Source organism: Eptatretus burgeri, chromosome 3, assembly GCF_056783735.1.
Source record: "Eptatretus burgeri isolate ZD-2024b chromosome 3, Ebu_testis_v1, whole genome shotgun sequence".
Classification (NCBI taxonomy): Eukaryota; Metazoa; Chordata; class Myxini; order Myxiniformes; family Myxinidae; genus Eptatretus; species Eptatretus burgeri.
In genome coordinates this window covers 53,174,060-53,194,059 of record NC_140963.1, presented here as the reverse complement: position 1 = coordinate 53,194,059, position 20,000 = coordinate 53,174,060, and the positions used below count along the sequence as shown (strand labels likewise).

The window sequence follows — 20,000 nt, the reverse complement described above, 5'->3', positions numbered from 1 at the left end:
ACACACGCGCACACGCACAGACACAGAAAACCCGATGAAGAGGGAGTTTTGCAACCAGGAAGGGTGGGGAGTTGAAGCTATGATCTCGGTACCTTTGCACCCGATAGCACGACGCGCCACCAATACGTTTCGGGGGGAGGGGGATGCACCGTGGTGTGGGACCCGACAGTGGGCACGTCGTCTCTGGCTTCAGCCACATGTGTGGAGACTGTGTTCGGAAAGGAGGAGCTTGAGTGGAGATGGGGCGGAGTCCAGAGTGCGAGGGCGGAGTGGTAGGCGGGACCAGGTAGGCGGGTGGGGTCGACGTCATGTGGGTGGAGATGAGGAGGCGGAGACGAGGAGCAGGAGGTGGGTCGTGGCGGTGTCAACGAGGCGAGGTGAGAGAGAGGCTGAGAAACTCAAAAAGCAAGAGGCAAGAGAGAGACGGAGGAACTTCTCCGACCTTTATAGGATTTGCAGCTCGGGGGGAGGGGCCACCATCGTAATGTCATCCCATGAATCGTGCACTCTGATTGGCCCCGATCCCTTACGTGGCCCGCCAGCTTGAGCCGGAAACTGCCTCACTTCGTTTCCGGCAAGGCCATCCCAGACAGCGAACACACCTCGCTCCACCCCACGACATGACACGAATCGCCCACACCAAAATTGGCACGCGAATCATCCTGCAAAAACCCCCGGGCCGTGCCCGGGTGACCGGTCGAGGGTCCCGCATGCCAGCTCGGGTGTTCGACCAGCGTCAATCAATGCGCTCGTTCCGCGCACGTCAACGTGGCCCGCACTGTACATTCCCTGGCTCGATCGTAGCTTCGCTGGCCGTAGAGACGAGAAGACGTTCACCATCCATGGAGAATCCACTGCTGCCAGCGAGGACCGAAGGTACATAATCATGGTTAAATCCATGCACGTCTCACGAGCAGCGTACGTGTCTGCTTTCGAGCACATTCCATACAGTGCGCGCGGTTCCACCATTACACACGTGGCCAGCGCTCGCGTTCACACGACTCTGCTAGCGTGTGTGCGGGGCGAACACCAATATGTGTCGGGCATTGAGGTTAAAAAGGAACAAGCCGCTTCCACTCGCACACTCGTATCCTGCCAAACATGGCGTGGAGTCGTCTTTATCGGCCTCCGTATGCGTTTCGTGCAGCGTGGGCGTCGTGCTGGCCGTGTTTCCCGTGCCGTGAAAAACACCATTCGTGCAGCCTCTTAAGAGGTATTTATTCGCATGCTTTTTTAATGCAACCGGCAATCCTCCCCAGATCATCGGAAGCTCGAGTCGATAATCCTGCACCAACAAGCACACCACATGATTCGGCACTGCAGTTTCCCTACCGCAGCGCCGCACGCGCTGGCCTCCACGAGGCCCCACCTTTCAGCGAAGTCGCTCGTGGCTGATTTACCTCAAGCATAATCAGAAAAGAAGGAGAGTAGGGATGAAATGAAGGAGAAAATGATTTAAGCAACCCTAGCTATTAGATCGTCACAACGCACTCCCTTGTTGTCCCGCTAAACAAAAGGAAAGGGACTATCTACACATATAATAATGGAATCACTGTTTTGGGACACCTATCTGTTGTATGCATGCGGTTCCAAGAACCGCAACAATATATATGTATATATATATATATATATATATATATATATATATATATATATATATATATATATATATATATATATATATATATATATATATATATATATATTGTTGCGGGCCGGGGGTCGGGTGAGAAGACCACTTGGGGGAGGGGGGAGGGGGGAGGGTGGAGGGGGGAGGAAGCCATCTCGGCTCCCACCAGACTCCCCGGAATTGTAGGCCGTTGCACACGCATAATTTCATGACACGACGGGTCGCTTAACCGACCGTGGACGCCAAATACTCAACCACGTGACTTAGGGTTCTCCATCTAGTTAATCTGGTTACCTAAAAATAGCCATGTGATTTAATTACCGGGCAACACGCCATCGATACGCCTTGCCCGAACGCCATAGATCACTCTACCGTACCGGATCACTTTACCGGATCGGATGCAGCCGAGCGGCACTGCCAAGGACGTACCGGCTAAAAGGAACGGATTGTTGGGAATAGAGTCCCGGCCAAGCTAGGATTCAGACCATGCTGGACCAATGAAAGAAAATACAAAAACAAGCAGGGAACATTCCTAATAGTAATTTATTAACAATGGGCGAGGAAAGGTATGTGGTACGATCAAGAGATTTATTGGGGTGTGCAAGCAGAGAGAGGGAAGAAAGGTGTGGTGCGACAATAAACAAGCAACGGACAACCAAACAATAAACAAGCAAACAATGAAAGCGGACGCAGAGCAGACCTAACCCGAAAATAATAATAACAATCTTCTGCAGGCTTACTTATATCGACAGGCGCCAGGACACACACACGCGCGCGCACACACACACACACACACACACACACACACACACAAAACCAGATGAAGAGGAATTGAAGCAAGACAGGAGAGGAGTTGAGGCTACAGTCTCTCGGTACCTTTGTACAATTAATTGCCTGAACGCGCCACCAATACATTTGGGGGGATGCTCCGTGGTGCGGTACCCCCTTGACAGCTGGCATGTCATCTCTTGCTTCGGGCAGCTCGAGTCGAGACCATGGGCATGAAGGAGGGGCTTGAGTTGGGAGGGTGGAGTCCAGAGCGAGTGTACGGAGTGGTAGGTGGGACCAGATGGGTGGGTGGACTCAGCGACGTGTGGGCGGAGAAGAGGAGGAGTCCAGCGATGACGACAGAAGGTGGGGTTGAAGTCCAGCTTGAGTGGGAGAGGCAGGGCAAAGAGAGCGAAAGGATGGCTCCGCTCGGATCTTTATAGGCCCCGCAGCACGGGGTGGGGGGCCACTCTGAAGCGTTGTGCCGTCACCCGAATCTGGCGCTCTGATTGGCCCCGACCCCCTGCACAGCCCGGCCGTTAAGGCCGGAAACCGCAACATTCCATTTCCGGCAAGATGACCCCGAGCCGTAAAAATGTCTTGCTCTGACCTCACGACATTATATGAATCACCCACACCAAACTCCGCACCATGAATCACCCTGCAAGAACCCCCGGGCCATGCCCTGATGACAGGCCGAGGGCAGCGTCGGTCCCGCACGCCCGCTCGGGCGCCCCGACCAGCGCTGGCCAACGCGCCCGCTCCGTGTGCGCTACGTGGCCCGAGCTGCCTCTGCCCGATCGCAGCTTCACTGGCCGTAGAGGCGAGCAGACATTCGTACCTTTGGTTCTCGCTGGCGGCCGCGGATGTTCCCGCGGACGGCGATGTTATGGCGAACCCATGCACAGACAGTAAAATGTGTCCATTCATGCCACGCTCTGTACGATAACAAAGTCGCGAGCGGCGCATGAGTCTGCCTTCGAGCACATTCCGTAAAGTGTGCGAACATTCGCCATTACGCACGTGGCCAGCGCTCGTGTTCGCCCAATTCTGCTATCGTTTGCGCGGGGCGAAACCACATTGATATAATTTGTCCAGAAATGGGTTGAAAGGAACGTGCCACTTGCGCCTTGCACACTCGCATCCCGCCCGTGGCGTGGTTGTCATTTTACTATTATCGGCCTTGTTTGAGGGATCGCTTGAGGACGGGAGCTCTGTGCTGTCGATGCTCATGTGGTGTTTGAGCGCCCCTTTCTAAGGTGCTGTTTCTTCCGTCTCCTCGGTATGTGTTCCCTGCAGCGTGGGCATCGTGCTGAGTGTGTTTCCTGTCCATTGGGTTTAAATTACCGCTGCGTGTGCGTTTGGCAGGCTGTGTTTTCTACGGAGGGGTGTGGGTGTAATGCCTGCTTGGCCTTTGCTGAGGACTCATCTCACAGCAAAGGGTGCATGTGGCTCAGATTTACCTCAGGAATAATCAGAAAAGAAGAGTAGGAATGACGTGAGAAATGAAAGGAAGAAGAAATGATGTAAGCAAATCTAGCTCTGAGATCCTCGCAAACCACTCCCCTGTTATCCCGCTCCACAAAAGGGAATGGACTATCTACACGTATATTAATGGAATAACTGTCTTGGGTCCACCTTATGTTGTATGCATGCGGTTCTGAGAACCGCAAAAATAAAAATATATTTATTAACTTGTGGTTAAATTAGACAACTTTGTGGAACTGTGCCAAACGCCGATTGGACACACCAGTCGAGTCCAGAGGCCTTGCAGCATACGTCAAACCACAAATGGTGCGGGCAAACACACACTCAGGAACGTGCATGGATAACTTCGACATAATCCACATTCAAGATACAAAGTCAGGTTATGGTTGACATTTGGTTTCATGAAACAACTTTGTCAAACTGTGCATAACGCCAATTGGAGAAGCTATATTAAAGTTGGTCTGCCTGTGGACTCACTGACGAAGCACATACACTGAAACAATGACAACCTATAACGGCATTCAGAGTGCATCATCTCGCTTTGCATGTTCGATCTGAACAAAATTATCATCGTCAACTGTACACGCTAGTATTATAGCTCACTACTGGTGTGGCTCATATAGCCGAATCATCCATGCACCCTATTATGTCACATCGTTTCTTGGCATGGGTTATTAACGTCATTGATTTAATTCTTCACTCACATCGGGTTGTAGATGAGATATATGAAGTTTCAGATTTTTTTTTGGACAATGATTTCAAGTCAACCAATTATGGCTGGAATACCACTTCACCGATGACATAATCATAATCACCCTATATACCCCCATGGAGAGTTGATGACATTTGCCAAGTTTCAGTTTTTTTCCGTTGAGTGATTTTGGGGAAAACGTCAAAAAAAATCTCCTTTAATCCAATATGACTGCCATATCATATGACCTATGACGTCAGATTTAGCAATAAAAGGTTTTCCATGCGGAGTTCCTCATATGTTTAAAGTTACACATCGATCAGACAAGCGGTTTCAGACTCAGACACACACACACACACACACACACACACACACACACACACACACACACACACACACACACACACACACACACACACACACACACACTGCAATTGTCTCACATCTCCTTCTGGGCGAGAGCAATTACAATACCTATCCCATCAATGTTAACGGATGATGGTAATTTCTTGTGCAGCACGATTTAATTTACACTTCACCTTTTCTTGCTGATATTAATGTGCAAAAAGACCGTGGTGTGATGGAGATGTATGGTTGATAAAAACAAAACACCTATCCACATTAACGTGTTTCCATGCCAGGCTGGCAGGGTCGTCTCGAGGTGTGCACGAGCATAGACAAGGAACTTGGACACAGGAGGAGGCCATTCAACCCATCAAGCCTGTGCTATGTTTACACCATATCAATTGCACTCATCTCTGAGCTGTCTAACCTGGATTTGAATCTCAACCCAGCTATAAAACTGTTATCCAAGTATTTCGCACGCAGCTAGGCCCGTCTCTCAGAATATTTAGGAAACCGTAGTATGGAATATTTAGGCCCAGTTATCAAAGGCACAATGCTCGTAAATATCTTCATAATTAAATAATTCATCATGGGTGGTGGGTGAAAGTGAAGTGAGGAAAATGAACACGAGGCAGCCCACCCAACAAAAATATTTTCGTAGAAAACGTTATAAAACACACACATCGTATTAGCAAAGAGGTTCTTTGTAATCGTGAAATACAATGCCACCCCTTTTTAAACCCCACTGCACTGTGCCGTGGTCCCACAAAGACCGATATCTGAAGCAGCTTCATAAGCGAGTGGTCGGACTGTGCCCGACATACCTGGCCAGTGTTGGAAGGTTCAGCGTGTGCTCACAGTGCTGCAGGAAGGCCCGCAGATCGATCTTGCTGATCCCACCAATGGGGTTGAGGTCTGCACTTGAACAATCATACTTGGTGAGATATCCTAGCAGGCTGGAGTCAGGGTAAGATGCATGGTGCAGACAATTGAGCAAAAAAATAAAAAAATAACTCATTTAATTAATTTAACAAGTCTACAAACCAGGACATTTTTTTCATGGTCAAAGGGAGAGAATGTTGTCTTGATTCAGACAATCATACCACAACCAAAACCTCCCTCATGTGCATAAATTAGGATGCAACATTATTCAAGGTGGCACTTTCATTGGCTAGGGGACACAATCTGAGAAAGGTTTACACTCCGATGCAGGACACTTGAATGACTCATTCTTTCCAAAGCTGATGCTCATTTTTCCGACCTCGGGAGGATGACAGGCTGAGTCAACCAACCTGATGTTATTTATGGCACAACCACAGCTAGAACTTAGGACCTTATGATCTTAAGCCAAGCACCTTAAATATTAAGCCACCACCAGGCTTAATCAAGGTGGTTTTGAAATGAAAAACTTTTGTCATAATTATGTTACAGCCACATATTATACGTGGCTGTATTTTGCAGATTTTATTGTATCAACATATCAAGTTCCTCTTGAAGAAGCCCTTTCATTCAAACTTCTGGGTGTCACTATCTGCCATGATCTTTCCTGGGAAAGCCATATCTACAAGCTTGCTTCCAAAGTGAGTCACCGACTGGGAATCCTCCATCGTGCAAAGTCATTCCTTGGCACACCGAAGCTCCTAACCACATACAAAGCTTTCATCTGCGCCTGATGAAGTACTGCTCTCCCCTCTGGCCTGGTGCTCCTGCCTCTCACCCTTCTCGACTTCAGGATATGGAAACTAAGGCATTTTGAATCATTCGTATCTCCCGCGTTGAGGCTGAGTCTTTGGGTCTCTCACTCTCTCACTGCAGGCAGGTCGGTGGTCTGTCTTCTACCGTCTCCTCTCCGGCCTCCCCCCCCCCAACCGCTCTGTCTATCTGTCCCGCTCATATTTTCGCAGGGTGCTCAAGCTCCGCCAGCAACCCCTTTCTGGTAAAACTACCAAAATCAAGAATCACTGTTCACCTTCACTCTTTCATCCTCTATTTTCCCACCTTTGGAACAATCTCAGACACTCTCTTCAATCCCACTCTTCCCTCCAGGTCTTCAAAATAGCTGTTAACCACCATCACTTATCTTCCCCCATCCAAAACCATGATCTTTTATACCCCTGTTAATCCACCCTAAACCCACCTTCCTCCATCCAAAACCATGATCTTTTATACCCCTGTTAATCCACCCTAAATCCACCTCATTCAAATTTACTGCTTTCCTTCCTGAAAGTCGCTGTAGTGTCCATCTTGTTTACCCCGTTTACCCCCCATCCCTCTCCCTTCCACAGATGTCATGTGTCTATTCCCCACTGTTTTGTGCATCCCTCTCCCGTCCCTCTTGTCTCCTGCTCCCTGTGTTAGCTCTTATATGAGCCTTGACATGGTATATATAAAAAAAACTTTAAAAACCACAACTATAAACTTCAAATATGACTGAGAGAGTACAGTACATATCAAACCCAGTCCACAATGTGTCACTGTATACGTTCGTCACTCACCGAAATGTCATTGCATGTCCATGTGATGTATGAATACCTCATACCTTTCATCGACATTGGCAGATCCCAAGACAAGTTGTACTCCTGGACGGTTCCTGGCCCACAACCCAAGCTGCGCAAACAGATATGACAGTACCATCCGTATCCGAGCCTGCAATGACCACAGCCTTGATTAGTGAACATTAAACAACTATCTATACGTGTGTGTGTGTGTGTGTGTGTGTGTGTGTGTGTGTGTGTGTGTGTGTGTGTGTGTGTGTGTGTGTTAGAATTGTTAGGAACAGTTGTGTGTGAAAAAACGAGATGTGTGTGATGATTGACATTTCTCTTGGTGAGGCCTTAGTCACATTTGCCACGGCGGCCGTGGAGTCTCCAAAATCTACGGCCACTAGCAATTATACGGCGGCCGCAGTATTTCCACGGTCACACAATGTAGCAGTCACATATGTTTTTATTTTTCGGTGAGCCGCACGGCGTATTTAGAAATTGTGGAGACCGAAAATGTGGGGTTGCCGTACGGTCTTTGATTTGATGTCGCACGGTGACCTTAAAGGTCTCCTGACATGCAAAAGTACTTAAATTTCATTTATATATGTCCTAGAGGAGTTTTTCATCGTGGTTTCAGATCTGACAATGTTTTTTCACAATACTCATTCTGTAACATGTAAAATTAAAAAAACAAACGTCTTCGGGAACGCCCCTAAAAATTCTCCTGAAAGGGGCGTAACCCACATGACGTCAACTACAGGATGACAAAGGATGCACGTTAATTACTCTGGTTGGTGGTCTACGTGATTGTATTGGCTTGCTGTGTGTTTCCACATTCAATTGGTCGACTCAATCGCTTCGTTCGCTTCTGCTTTAAAAAAATCGAACATTTGGTTTTGAATAATGGATGACATGGACTTTGATTTGTCTGGTAGTGACAATGAATGTGAGAGAAATGAAGGATTTTGGTCTGAATCACATGGAGAATTGTTGGATAACGTATTCGCGGGAGGTGAAGTTCAGGCAGCTGGAAATGAAGTACGGCCTTACCAGTTCGAGCCCGAAGCAGGACAAGCAGAGAAAAATGGCGATGAAATTCCCGGAGTTCATGATGATCGGGAGGACATCGAAGGAAGACTCGGAAATAACAACTGGTTGGACTAAATCCCTATTCGTAATTCAATAACGTAAATTCTACTTGCATACTGCTCGATATCAGAAACATTTTAGTGAGGTGACGTGAACAGCGCAGTGCAGCGGACATGTTGCTTTGCGGCAAATTAATCACAAACAAGGCCGGCGCATGTCATCGGCCGTATCTCTCCGCGCATAAAACGAAGCAACCTCGCTGTCCGGATATGATGAAAACTTGTGTGCAGAACACACCTTGCGATACAATTGTCTCGAGTAGTCCGATAAATCTGACGTTCTGTTGCATTTTTATTTATTTTATTCCTACTGTCGTCATGTAGCGCCAGTAGAAAACAATGAAGAAAAGAGAGTAACAAAAGAAAGCTACAGCACGTCAGATTTATCGGACTAGTCGGACGGACGACGGATTTATCGGACTAGTCTAGACTCTAGAGTTGACAAGTAACTTGTATTAGCATGCACACAATGTATAAGTCAATGCGTAAGAGTCCCGAGGATATGAGACCGTGTAATAGGACAGATACATTTGTCTTTCATAGCTGTGCAAACACTTTTTCCCCTTTTCTTTTATTACAGCATTTTGGCTAAATGTTAATGAATAGCATGCCAATGGAAGCAGTACCTTCACTTTAGAATAAACCCATGTATGTCGAGTGCAGCCATACCTGGCTTGCACGTATGTGGAATCATACCTATCCCAGCAGGCTGTTTTCAACAAACAATTCAATAAGCTGCAAAATGTGGGTGCAGGTTTTTCACATTGTTTGATTTTAAAATTATCTCCTTGCGCCTTGAAATGATGCAATATTAATGGTTAGTATTTTACTTGTATGTCCCTGTAATTTTTTTTTTTTAATGGAAAGGTTAAACAGTCAAATTTTATATTTTGTGAACATGGTATAGCCCTTTATTGTGCATACATGTATTGGATTTGTACACGACTACGACAAGGTAGTAAAGTGATAAATAATTGCCTCGTGATTGTTGTGCATACATGGCTCAGAAGCAGAATTTCTTGTCTCTGTGTGTGAGGAATGAGGGATTGGGATGAATAGAGGGATGAATAGAGGGATGAATAGAGCCCGTGCTCAAAGTCACTGTCTTCGAAGTGGGCGCTGCAAATGACGCTCGTGTCGCTGGGGCCTTTCCAGTTTCCCCTTGTCAACTTCACTTTAGATGTCTATATTCTCTGACGATTATCATCTTTCGGGAATACATGAAAGCTTACACCGTCTTTGCTTGTATTGCTACATCCTGCTACGATACATCTTGCAAACATTTTCGAAAGTACGGCTAAAACTATTTAAAACTTTCACAAAACAATCACTACAATTAAGACTATCACAGAGATTGCACTAACATGTGCAAAATGCATTTATATGTACTTTATAAGGCGCGGGACATCTCGACTCTCGAGTCAATCCACTCTGTGCGAGTTACTGTATGTGATGTCACGCTGAGATTCGCTGAAGTCCATTTTTTTTAGGGGCGGGGCACAGCACGTTGTGAAAGGCTCCAGAAATGATCGAAATATTGCTCTAATTATCCCATTTTTCATTAAAAAAAAAAAACATGGGTGATTTCTTCACGAGGAAGGTCAAGTTAATATATAAATAACAAGTTTATTATCTTGCCAAAACGAAGCTTTTGCAAGATATGTTAGTCAGCTTGTATGTTTTTTTTATTTTTTGTTTGACTGTAATCACGTATAAAAAATTCTGCAGAGCACAGTTATCATCGGAAATTTTTGTAACTTCGCATATCAGAGGCCTATAGAGGTCCCTTTCAGTGCACAAAATTTTGAAGGTCAAGGTCAAAGGTCAAGGTCACTTTGTCGCAAATCAGGGGAGTCGACGAAACCCTTATGTTTTGAGTAATTTTGATCGGATCGTCTTCAAACTTCATGGGAATATAGTTCATGGTCTGGCGCTCAGCTGATTAATTTTTGGTGGTGATTGGCCTTGACCTTCATATGTTTTGTTTTTTTTTTGGTCTGTAATCACATATAAATCACTCTGCAGAGCACAGTTATCATTGGAAATTTTTGTAACTTCGCATATCAGAGGCCTATAGAGGTCCGTTTCAGCGCATAAAATTTTGAAGGTCAAGGTCAAAGGTCAAGGTCACTTTGTCGCAAATCAGGGGAGTCGACGAAACCCTTATTTTTGAGTAATTTTGATCGGATCGTCTTCAAACTTCATGGGAATATAGTTCATGGTTTGGCGTTCAGCTGATTAATTTTTAGTGGCGATTGGCCTTGACCTTCATGGTTAGCGCCTAAGGTCAAACATATTTGACCCCAAGGTCAAATTTTCAAGTTTTAGGAACCATATCGTGTAGTACCTCAAATTGAACACCTCGATGAGTGCTTTCTAGATATGTCAAGCTTGAGACATTATGACGTAATTTGGTGACATTATGAGGCAAAAGCATATTTTTCATGGTTACTCTGTAGAACGATTCTCATCGGAATCTCTCGTGGGCAGATATTCCTCAAGGAGTCGCTCCTGGTGGATAGCAGCTCTGTTCACCTCAGTGTGACCTTAAAGAAGTCACACGTGGTCACCTTTTGGCAAGATACGGGTCACCCTGCGGGTGACATTGGTTTATTTTTCATGTAAGGGGACCTTTAAGGGGGGCCTGCGGCGGCCATAGAATTTTCAAGGCAGACGCAAGGTAGCCTCAAGGTGCCCGCAAGGCGACCGCAGGGGGCCCTAAGGCGAACATGCGGCCAGATGGACGTTAACGAGTGGGTTTATTTATTTATTTTTTTACCAGTTTTTCTTTTTTCGGCTTGTCGAATTGCTCCGGCGAACGTAGAAATGAAAGAAGTTATAACTCCGTGTTATAATTCCATGGCGACCCCTACAGCCTGTAAAAAATAGCCAAACGGCGTAGGGCCACCCTGAGGCCACCACAGAAACTCTGCGGCCGCCGCACATTTCTGTCAATTCAGAGGGCGTACAGCCGCCGTATCCTCGCCGTAGAGCAAATGTGACTTAGGCCTAAGGCTTCGCCCGCTGATTTGTCATTATCTTTTGGTGGAAAATCCACTGGACTGTTTCTCAGTTATTTATATGTTTCTTATGTATTTATTTGTTTCTTGTGTATTTGTGAAAACTATGGGTTAAATGACTGCCTGGACACAACTGAGGTTGTGGATCCACTGATGTGGATCTGTGACGTGGTTGAGGATCCGCCATTTGGAGAGGTTCTGGGCTGAAAGGATCAAAACCTTGAGGACGAAAGGTGTCCAGCTGATGATCCATGCAGTTGGGGAAGTGTGTGTGGTTTTGTGTGTGTGTGTGTGTGTGTGTGTGTGTGTGTGTGTGTGTGTGTGTGTGTGTGTTTGTTTGTTTTTGTGTGTGCGATGTAATTGTTAGGAACAGTTGTGTGTGAAAAAAACGAGATGTGTGTGTGTGTGTGTGTCTGTGTGTCTCCATAACTCCAAAACAATGAAACCTCGCAGCCTGAAACTTTGGATGTATACTAAGGGAACTCCCAGGAAGGGCATGACTGAAAATTTGGTGTTTGGGTTAATTAAAACACCCCTTTAAAGATATAATTAACAGCCATATTTAATTATATCCCTTATCGGGCACATGCTCGGCCACCTCGCTGTCGATGGGGTCTTAAGGTGCATCCTGGGTTATCTGGCTTGGGTCTGAAGCTGCCATGTTTTTTTGGCCTGCTCAACCATGCCTTGCCCTGAAACAGGCCGCAACGATTTCTGAATGATAATGTTTTTTTCCACTTTCCTCACTCATATTTATCGAACGTCTGTTCATCATAGCTACGAATCGCTGGGTACATTGCAATGCTTATAAACACCCAGAGACGCCAGAGTTCGTGGCTTTATTTCATTTCCGCACCTACCATAACCTCAAAAATCTCTTAAACTAAACCCAATTACAAAATTTAACCTCCAGAATTCAACTTATCAGCAGTTCTGACTGCTAAAAAAAAAGTGTTCATTGTCCAATTCGGACCGATTTGATATTTTGGGCACCTCTGGGAGGTGTGTGTTTAATAAGACGGTTCGGTGATTGGAAATCACTTTCCAAGGGAGCCGTTCCTTATCAACCATTTTGTTGGCGTGCTTAAATCACTTTGGCGAGCGCTCTACAAGATTTGCACGATCGCACGATCGATCAACGTAAACAATGTTCAGGGCCACTCACCTGCAATGGCCCTGTGTTTAATACAAATTTAAAAAATGAAAAGTTTCATTAACATCACGGCAGGATAGCCGAGAGGTACGCACGCTCGCGATGAGCTGTCTAGCATGGGTTTGAATCCTGACCTAGCTATAAACTATCATCCCAGTGTTTCAAAGGCAGGGTGATTCATCAATGTGTGTGCTGTTAAACTGGATGTCAAAAAAAAGCCAAAATCCCTCCCCCTCCACCCTTCCCCACTCTCCCCTACCCTCTCTATCCCACCCTTCTACCTCACTCTCCACCCTTCTCCATCACCCCAATCCCACCCAACTCTCTCTCTTCCATCCCTCTCTCTCTCTCTCCCATCCCTATCCATCTCTCCCTTCCCTACCCCTACCGCTCTCTCTCCCATCCATACCCCTCTCTCTCTCTCCCCCATCCCTACCCCTCTCCCTCTCTCTCTCCCATCCCTACCTCTCTCTCTCTCCCATCCCTACCCCTCTCTCTCTCTCCCATCCCTACCCCTCTCCCCTCTTTCTCCCATCCCTATCCCTCTCTCTCTCTCCCATCCCTACCCCTCTCTCTCTCTCCCATTCCTATCCCCCTCTCTCTCCCATCCCTACCCCTCTCCCTCTCCCATCCCTACCCCTCTCTCTCTCTCCCATCCCTACCCCTCTCTCTCTCTCCCATCCCTACACCTCTCCCCTCTTTCTCCCATCCCTACCCCTCTCTCTCTCTCCCATTCCTATCCCCCTCTCTCTCCCATCCCTACCCCTCTCCCTCTCTCTCTCCCATCCCTACCCCTCTCCCTCTCTCTCTCTCCCATCCCTACCCCTCTCCCTCTCTCTCTCCCATCCCTACCCCTCTCTCTCTCTCCCATCCCTATCCTCTCTCTCTCCCATCCCGACCCCTCTCTCTCCCTCTCTCCCATCCCTACCCCTCTCCCTCTCTCTCCCATCCTTACCCCTCTCCTTCCCATCCCTGCCCCTCTCCCTCCCTCTTCCATCCTTACCCCTCTCCCTCCTATCCCTACCCCTCTCCCTCTCTCTCCCATCCTTACCCCTCTCCCTCCCATCCCTACCACTCTCTCTCCCATCCTTACCCCTCTCCTTCCCATCCCTGCCCTTCTCCCTCTCTCTCCCATCCTTACCCCTCTCCCTCCTATCCCTACCCCTCTCCCTCTCTCTCCCATCCTTACCCCTCTCCCTCCCATCCCTACCACTCTCTCTCCCATCCTTACCCCTCTCCTTCCCATCCCTGCCCTTCTCCCTCTCTCTCCCATCCTTACCCCTCTCCCTCCTATCCCTACCCCTCTCCCTCTCTCTCCCATCCTTACCCCTCTCCTTCCCATCCCTACCCCTCTCCCTCTCCTTCCCATCCCTGCCCCCTCCCTCTCTCTTTCCCATCCCTACCCCTCTCTCTTCCACCCCTACCCCTCTCTCTTCCATCCCTACCCCTCTCTCTCCCCTACCTTCCTCTTCCTCCCCTCCCTCCTTCTCCACTCCCCCCCTCACCTTAATATTCCTGTCAGCAAAGTGACGGGTTGTATTTGCTAGTATTAAATAATTATACCATATTTGGTCTGTTCAGTGGCTTTCTCATTGTCACCCCCACTCCCCCTCCCCTTTTTCCCACTTCCCATTACCACCGACCCAAGTTACAATGCAGGCAGGATACGCTGGTTATAGGACAATGGATGGTACCATTTGTTTAAGTTGTGATAGTAAATAAATATATAGGTTAAACAGTGAACAAGTCACCTCCCATCAGTGCCGATGTCATAAAGCACTCAGAATAATAATAATGTGATTGATTATGCATTTATGAATATGAAAGTAATGCATTTGTGCATACTGGATTCATAATGTTTGTGGCACATTTCAAAGATGCATTTGGGTTTAAGTTATAAGCTTTGTGTTGTTCTAAAGTTAAGAGATAGATTTGCAGCATTCTCCATAAAATTCAGCGGTGTACGGAGGTTCCATTCACTGAGATGCAGTCTATCAAACCGTCCGACTCCCAACAGCTTAAAAACAGGGATGTCACGCTTTGCTGTGAATCATGCACCACTCAAATACTGGCACATTAAGTTTCCTCCAATTGGACAAATGTAGCCAATCGGACTGTGTAGCACAACTTGGATTTGTCCTGGCATTTTTATTTATTCATTTTTTTGACTCGTGCTTACTCAAGTTTTGAATAGCAGTAAGATGAGGTGATGCAAAACAAGTGAGGTGAGCAGAAGCAGTCTCACCAAATAAAATGACAGACTATAGAAATTTGGGACTTAGATGGCAAAACCGAATCTGAACAAAGGTCAACACATATTATCCAGGAGTACAATTTAGTAGAAATTACAAAAACATGAGCCTGAATGTATAACATTTGATATATATATATATATATATATATATATCAAGAGTAAAGGCTCGGGAAAATGAATGGATCAGGACGCAATAGAACAAAAGGAACAGCAAAAAGAGGGGGGGGGGGTCAAGAGTGGGTGAAAAAAAATGCTAAGGTGGGTGAAAAAAAATGCTAAGGTGGGTGAAAAAAAGTTTTTTTTTTCCAGAACTTGATTGAATCAAACGAAACTTGCACAGGCACAACTTCAGGGTGTCCTCATTAATCTCTGAAAGTTTCAGCTTCCTTGGTCAAATCCTCTCGGAGGAGTAGATAAAACATACAACATACATTCCCTCCAGTAACTCGAAATTATTTTTGTCGATTATAATAACAATTATATAATGCAATTGCTAAACATTTGTTTGCCCTTTTCCTCCCCTTTACACTCTGCAAAAAAAACTTTCTTCACTCATTCATTCAATCACTTTCCTCCCTCGATTCGATCGTGAACACATATACCTATTTCTTTAAAGGTAAGGTAAGAGCTTTCCAAGTCTGACATCTTGCAATGAACCAGATAGCAGGACATAATTATTGATATTTTGTATGGCAAATAGTAATTGGTCAGACTATGTAGTCAACCAATGATCGACGCAGACATTACCTGTATAATGGATTCATGTAAGGAGCATTTCCACAGCAACACAAGTCGTGATGATCCACCACGTAACACTTTTTTTGGAATGTTTTGTAAATCTGAATCCAAATTTTTTTCCCACTTCCTCGCAAATTGCAGTCTTAGCTCAGTGTGCGTGACGTCACAGATATATGTAACTGCAGAAGTGATGTTCTCTACCTGAATATTCTGCAGGGCTTGGTTCTCACGTCTGCTCCCGCCGTGTGCTTCAAATTGCGGAGATTTCCCGGTCACAAAACTGAAGATCCCCAGCAAAGTCGATATGCCCATCTGAATGTCCACATCCAAGTGGTAGCTGCAAAGGAGAGCAAATGTTACTAACAAAAACAATGAGCATAACAGCAAAAGTAGAGTCTTTGGGGTCAACAGGAGGTACGTAGGTGAGTCGCAAGAAAACGTGTTAACCGACTTGCACACACTTTTTAAACATTTTTTACTGTCTACAATGTTGGTCAGTAAAACCATTTGATACCAAGACATAATGGAATTCGCCCCTTACGAAGAATATGATTCCTATAAAGTGCAAGCAGTTACTCTTGAGGCTCTCTGCAGTGCTAATTGGCAGATGTTTACCATCAAGGTATACTGACAGAGCTACTCAAACATGACAGCATCGCAAATTAAAACACTAACACTGACAGAAGGGGGCATTGAAAGAGATACAGGAAGAGTGCAGTTCATTTTGAAAGTTGAAAGAGGTGGGCTGACGGGAAGCGTTCATGTGTTCAGTTCATGTGATTACTGCACTGAGCAGAGAGGGCTGTTTGAAGTCGATGTGGGGTACAGGAAGAGTTAATGTGTTAAGATTCCACAACACTGCGATTTACCGCTGCAGTAAGCATAATAAGCAGCAGTAACAATAAGCAGCAAGGGGGCAGTAGAGTTTTCCTATGCTGGAGTCACGTTCCAATTCCAAAGCACAAATGGAGCCAAATTCATAGTTAGGGGTAAACACTGCCAGTGAAAACACGTGTTAAAATGCATTTGAACCAATGCAACAATTACGTGAAGTACAAGACCAAGTAAATGTTCAACAAGGAAACAGGAACCAAGGCTGGGCCTGGTCAGGTATGGTATAGCACAGTAACATGGAAAAGGCTCTTTCTTTCTCTCAGACTCGGCTCAGCTCTCCCACCTCCCAATCTGCTGAGCCAGGTCTGAGGCTCGCTTCCGGGTCTCACGGGAAGAATTTTCACCACCAAGGTAGCAAGTGGTAAAGATTCGGTTACAGAGGTCTTGTGGTTCACGCGGTGTGAATGTTTCTTCAGACACTATGTGGCGGACATCAGCCAGCACCTGTGTGTCTGGCAGGGATGGGTGGATGATATATGGAGGATTGATGAGAAGTTTAAAAGAGGAAACAACATGGCGATGTGGAAGGGACTCGCAGGCAGTGGAATGGTGATAAATTAAACACTGACCTCCAGCAAGGACAGCCGTACAAACAAGATGGCACATAGAGAACACCACACAGGCTGTAGATGCTGAATCAACACCGCCACTCAGTGGGAGAAAGAAACCGGCCTAGAATAGATGATATTACAGGCCCATTGGTACATGACGACTTCACAAAGCAAAAATCTAATCCCTCAGATAACTAACAAGTCCTATTCCTCCACAAAAGGCCCATGCATCTGCAAGTATCAACAAAGTTGACAAGAAGCTTCACTCTTCCAGATACACAAGCAACCTTGAATACATAATCCAAGCTTTGCCATCAGAAACTGGCTCCTCCTGAATTTTGAGAAAGACTTCTGCTTATTGACATTGCAATTACTAACCTCAATGATGATCTGGCAAATGAATTACCTGGTTGCTTCGACGGAGGTAATCCCACAGCCAACACGCTGGCCCGAGGCTGAAACAAAGGTCCGGAGATACGTAACTGAACGGCACTGATTACGAGTTGCAATACCAATTTGACAGGTTCAATAAATCACTCATGAACAAAGCAACAGCTGTGAGACATCCAGACAATGTTACCTGATTTCCACAGCCGGTGATGGTTGAATCCATTTTAGTGGTGTGGAAATCTGAGCGAGGCTGCAGTCAGTGGCTACTGAGAAGTCCACAGTGGCGCGGGGATAGGCGCAAGCCCGAATTGCCTATGACCACAATTACAATTATCAATTTCTTTTTCAACAGACACCTCATCGTAGTTGCTCTAGAACACAAATAATCACAAGGCAAAAGGAAGTCAGTTTTTCTCAATACTAATTAGATAGGTAAAGGATACTCACAGCACTGTTACGTGATGTGATGCTACTTCTGTAGCTCCGGACCTGATCCAAGTCAACTGTGGCAACCACAACCTCCTGAATCAAATGATATCAGACAAGACATATATTTCGTGATCTCTTCCACTCCATAAACATTTCTTTGGTGATGTTACAGAATGTTAAAATTCAGTGCTCCTCCCCCCCAAAACTAGGTATAAAATATACCTCCACGAACAAAGGAATATATATATATATATATATATATATATACATATATATATATACATATATATATATATATATATATACATATATATATATACATATATACATATATTATATATATTTACATATATATATATATATATATATATATTGTTGCGGGGCCGGGACGTCGGCCGCGGCACGACCGCCAGACGGAGCCGCAAGTCGGCTCGACCGATCGCCCGGAATTCAGGTCGTACTTTTCGGAAAAGTCCGAACAAGTACGGGTCCCTTTCAGACCGAACTCGCCAATAGATAGACCCACGTGGAATTGGGTGAATAGCCAAATTTTCTATATCCCTAAGTATCCACGCGGGGAATCTACCGAGGAAATTCACCCTCGACGGCACCCGTACGAAACGAGCCGCTTAGCGAGCTCGTTCCGTGTGCGAGCCGAGCGATTTAATCGCCGGGAACCGTCGGTCCAAATGTCCCCTTTAAGCCGTAACCGCTTTTACTATTCCTCAACACGCAGCATGTCAAACCAATACAAGAAACACAAAACGAGCTGATACATTCAACAATGGGGGTATTTATTAACAATAGGGAAAGGGGAAACACAGAGCAGAACTAAACCGACTATAAGAAATGCAATGCAATATATACAGCACACAGCACTTATGCAATTCACTACTTACTAGACGGGGCCCACACACACACACACGCAGACAGAAGAAATGGTGGCTGATGCCTTTATTGCGGACTTCAGCTCGGCGGGACAGGTGAGCTGAAGCCCAGGGCCTGTCTTGGACCTTCCCACCTCGTGTGGTGTTCAAGCTGTTCGGACCGGGCACCAGCGAGGGCGAGCTGGACGCAACCACTGCGAGCTGCGATCCTTTCCGAGCTCCGGAACACGTGCTGGTGAGACGAGGTGCCGATCCTTTCCGGCCCGACGCGCTGCTCCCCCGATGAACCACCACCAAGATGAAGCCAATAAGTCGCACCAAGCTGGGAACCAAGCAGAGACCACAAAGAGCTCCACGAACCAAAAAGAACCAGCCCAACAAGACCAACTCAACTCTAAACCAAGCAGAGCGTTCGCTTCTAATTCCTCTCAGGCCCACCTTGCTTCCGGCGTGACTCATCCGCCGTAGGTGGGGGCTGCTACATTCCATTCTGCCCCGCGAGTCAAGTTATGCCCATATTAGGCAAGGAATTTGGTTCTGAATCCATTGCCACACCCACATTTCAGCAAGCGCGCGGAGGATGCCGGGAGCAGAGGGTTTGCTGTTCTTCAGCGTGTCCGCAACTAACGGGCATTTTGCAGCTGACGTCGAAGATGAGGTTTTTCATTAAAGGGGAATCCTAACTATAAAGATAAATCGCAATGCATGGACATTTCTTTACCCATTAGACCAAAGACGGAAGCTATCTAAAAAACATGTACTTACCGATATAACTGATCTTAAGGACCTGAATGTTGAGTGTGATCATATCTTCCAGATTCGCAACAATATATATATATATATATATATATATATATATATATATATATATATATATATATATATATATATATATATATATATATATATATATATATATATATATTGTTGCGGATTTCGCGCCCGCCGGCGTGCTGACGGCCACGTAACTCGAATCGCGGCACGTCGCCCACCGGACGGACAATCCAGTCGTGACCCTCTCGGACTAACGCCGGGAACCAGTCACGGGTGGACCTTTCGGTCTCACCGCGATCGAGCCAATCAGCCCCCGCGTGGGATAGGGTTGCTCGCCAAATTCGACCTACCTAAGTA

The 20,000-nt window shown here is 46.1% G+C and overlaps 1 protein-coding gene across 1 annotated transcript in view; it reads right to left on the bottom strand.

Annotated features, from left to right (window-relative positions):
* The window catches only part of NADSYN1 (NAD synthetase 1), an 81,279-nt gene that overhangs the window by 25,624 nt on the left and 35,655 nt on the right, over window positions 1-20,000 (bottom strand). Inside the window, exons 11-18 of the mRNA XM_085873369.1 lie at window positions 18,001-18,075; window positions 17,744-17,865; window positions 17,570-17,618; window positions 17,182-17,284; window positions 16,896-17,064; window positions 15,920-16,055; window positions 7,462-7,568; window positions 5,747-5,878 (exon numbers count right to left, since the gene is read on the bottom strand). Coding sequence (XP_085729495.1) covers window positions 5,747-5,878; window positions 7,462-7,568; window positions 15,920-16,055; window positions 16,896-17,064; window positions 17,182-17,284; window positions 17,570-17,618; window positions 17,744-17,865; window positions 18,001-18,075 — 893 coding nt within the window. The remainder of the gene's footprint in view (window positions 1-5,746; window positions 5,879-7,461; window positions 7,569-15,919; window positions 16,056-16,895; window positions 17,065-17,181; window positions 17,285-17,569; window positions 17,619-17,743; window positions 17,866-18,000; window positions 18,076-20,000) is intronic.